Here is a 1,828-nt window from a genome sequence, read left to right as displayed (position 1 = left end):
CAAGCTTGCTGCAGATGGAAGCCAGTAAGACTATTACCAGAATAAATCAAAGCTACAATCTAGCTAGCTGATGCACTGCATCTGTGAACTTCAAGATAGGGACTTGCTCTATGTAGCAACAGCATCAACTATCACCCCCTCCTATGTGGTGTTGAAGGTAAAGTGTGGAGACTTTGGGCACTTACTACAGCTTAGTCACAAAAAAATTATACATTTAACATATAAGGCAGCTCTAAATTTCATCTTAATAAAAACAGATTCTTACTGTGGTTGATCTTTTACAGGCGGAGATATTTGCCCTTCAAAAGAACCAGAACTACTAGAATTCGTCTCCTTAAATATTTCTCCTATATCAGTATAGCTGTTCGCAGGTGAAAAGCATTCTGTAGTTTCTCTTGTTCCTACTTTAGGCTTAGAAAGCAGTTCCATAGAGTGACATCTCTCAACAATATTCGATATGCCTTGAGTCTGACTAGGGGATGAGCCAGACCTATCTGAAGAGTGGGCTCTTCGGAGGTAGCGTGAATGTGGTCTCTCTCCAGCAAGTTGCATGGTTCTTCCCCTGCCAGTTGTGTCAATTTCTTTTCCCTGAATTCCCCACTGATGAAAAGAACCGCTTCCATCTACTGAAGTATTACTGGAATTCTTGGTTTTAGGAAAAAAAGTTATTTTATTTGGGAGCGGCTGTCCAACTAACAGCTTCTTCTTTTCCTTCAGGCAACCACTGGTGCTGATGCTGGAAGAGCCTGTGAAGGTTGTAGAGATGGTAGCATTTCCACTGTCCATGGAATCTTCGGAAGTTCCCAAATCTTTACTCCGTGCAGAGCTACACCTGGACATAAAAGGATGATCCAACACTGAGGAAAGACTCAAACGATCTGCTGGATTTTTGCGGAGTAACCTATGTATAAGGTCTTGTGCCTCTCTTGATAAGAAGGCTGGCATTTCATAGTCTGCTAATACTACTTTATTTAGCGTGTTCTTGACTGTGTCAGTGTCGAAAGGTGGCTTTCCAATAAGAAGAGTGTAAAACATACAGCCCAAAGACCACACATCAGATTCAAGTCCGTGTGGGCTCCTTGTGGCTATCTCTGGAGAAATGTAATTTGGAGTTCCACACATGGTGTAATGCTTTTCGTGGGGCATTTTCAGCTGAGTTGCTAGTCCAAAATCAGCAATCTTGACATTCATATTATTGGTGAGTAAGATATTAGAAAGGGTGAGGTCCCGGTGCAGTATTCCATGAGAATGAAGGTACAGCATACCCGTGATAATTTGATGCAAGAAGTGTCGGGCTGTCAAAACACAAAACCAGATGTTTTGGTTAATATAACTGAAGTCATAGCTGTGAAAATAACTTTTTGAAGTCTGCTATTGGTCTTGCTTTTTTTTTTTCTCAATAACAAGGACATTACAAGCACGTTTAAGCATCATGCTAATGAGATTGGAATTAACTTACTGCTTTTTGCTTTAAGCAATATGGCATGACTGTTCTAAGACAGTTCATTAAAAAATGTTCTGTAATGCAGTAATCAGATTTGTTTCTTTGCTAACAGAATAATGTAAACAGGATCAGAGATATTTTCAATTGACCTAAACTTCTTAAAATTAGATTCTTAATAATTTAAAAAGTTAAGTTGCTCCACACTTTCAGAAATAGCAAATAAGTGAAATCAAGCAGCTTTGCTATGTGAAGATTATCGAATATAGGAGACAATTTGGATTATATTTGTTTTAACATTAGCAAACTGACAAGGCATTTAAATTTCTCAAAAACGTCTAAGTTCACGATACTGGGATAGTCTCTCTGTTCTATTACATTAGAAAT

At 38.7% G+C, this 1,828-nt stretch overlaps 1 protein-coding gene across 1 annotated transcript in view; it reads right to left on the bottom strand.

The window, feature by feature from the left end:
- The window catches only part of PLK4 (polo like kinase 4), a 28,553-nt gene that overhangs the window by 12,790 nt on the left and 13,935 nt on the right, over window positions 1-1,828 (bottom strand). Inside the window, exon 5 of the mRNA XM_009649337.2 lies at window positions 266-1,295. Within this exon, the coding sequence (XP_009647632.1) occupies window positions 266-1,295 (1,030 nt within the window). The remainder of the gene's footprint in view (window positions 1-265; window positions 1,296-1,828) is intronic.

The sequence above is a fragment of the Egretta garzetta genome, unplaced genomic scaffold, assembly GCF_000687185.1.
Source record: "Egretta garzetta isolate BGI_Z169 unplaced genomic scaffold, ASM68718v1 scaffold542, whole genome shotgun sequence".
Taxonomy (NCBI): domain Eukaryota; kingdom Metazoa; phylum Chordata; class Aves; order Pelecaniformes; family Ardeidae; genus Egretta; species Egretta garzetta.
This window is presented reverse-complemented; position numbering and strand designations above follow the sequence as displayed.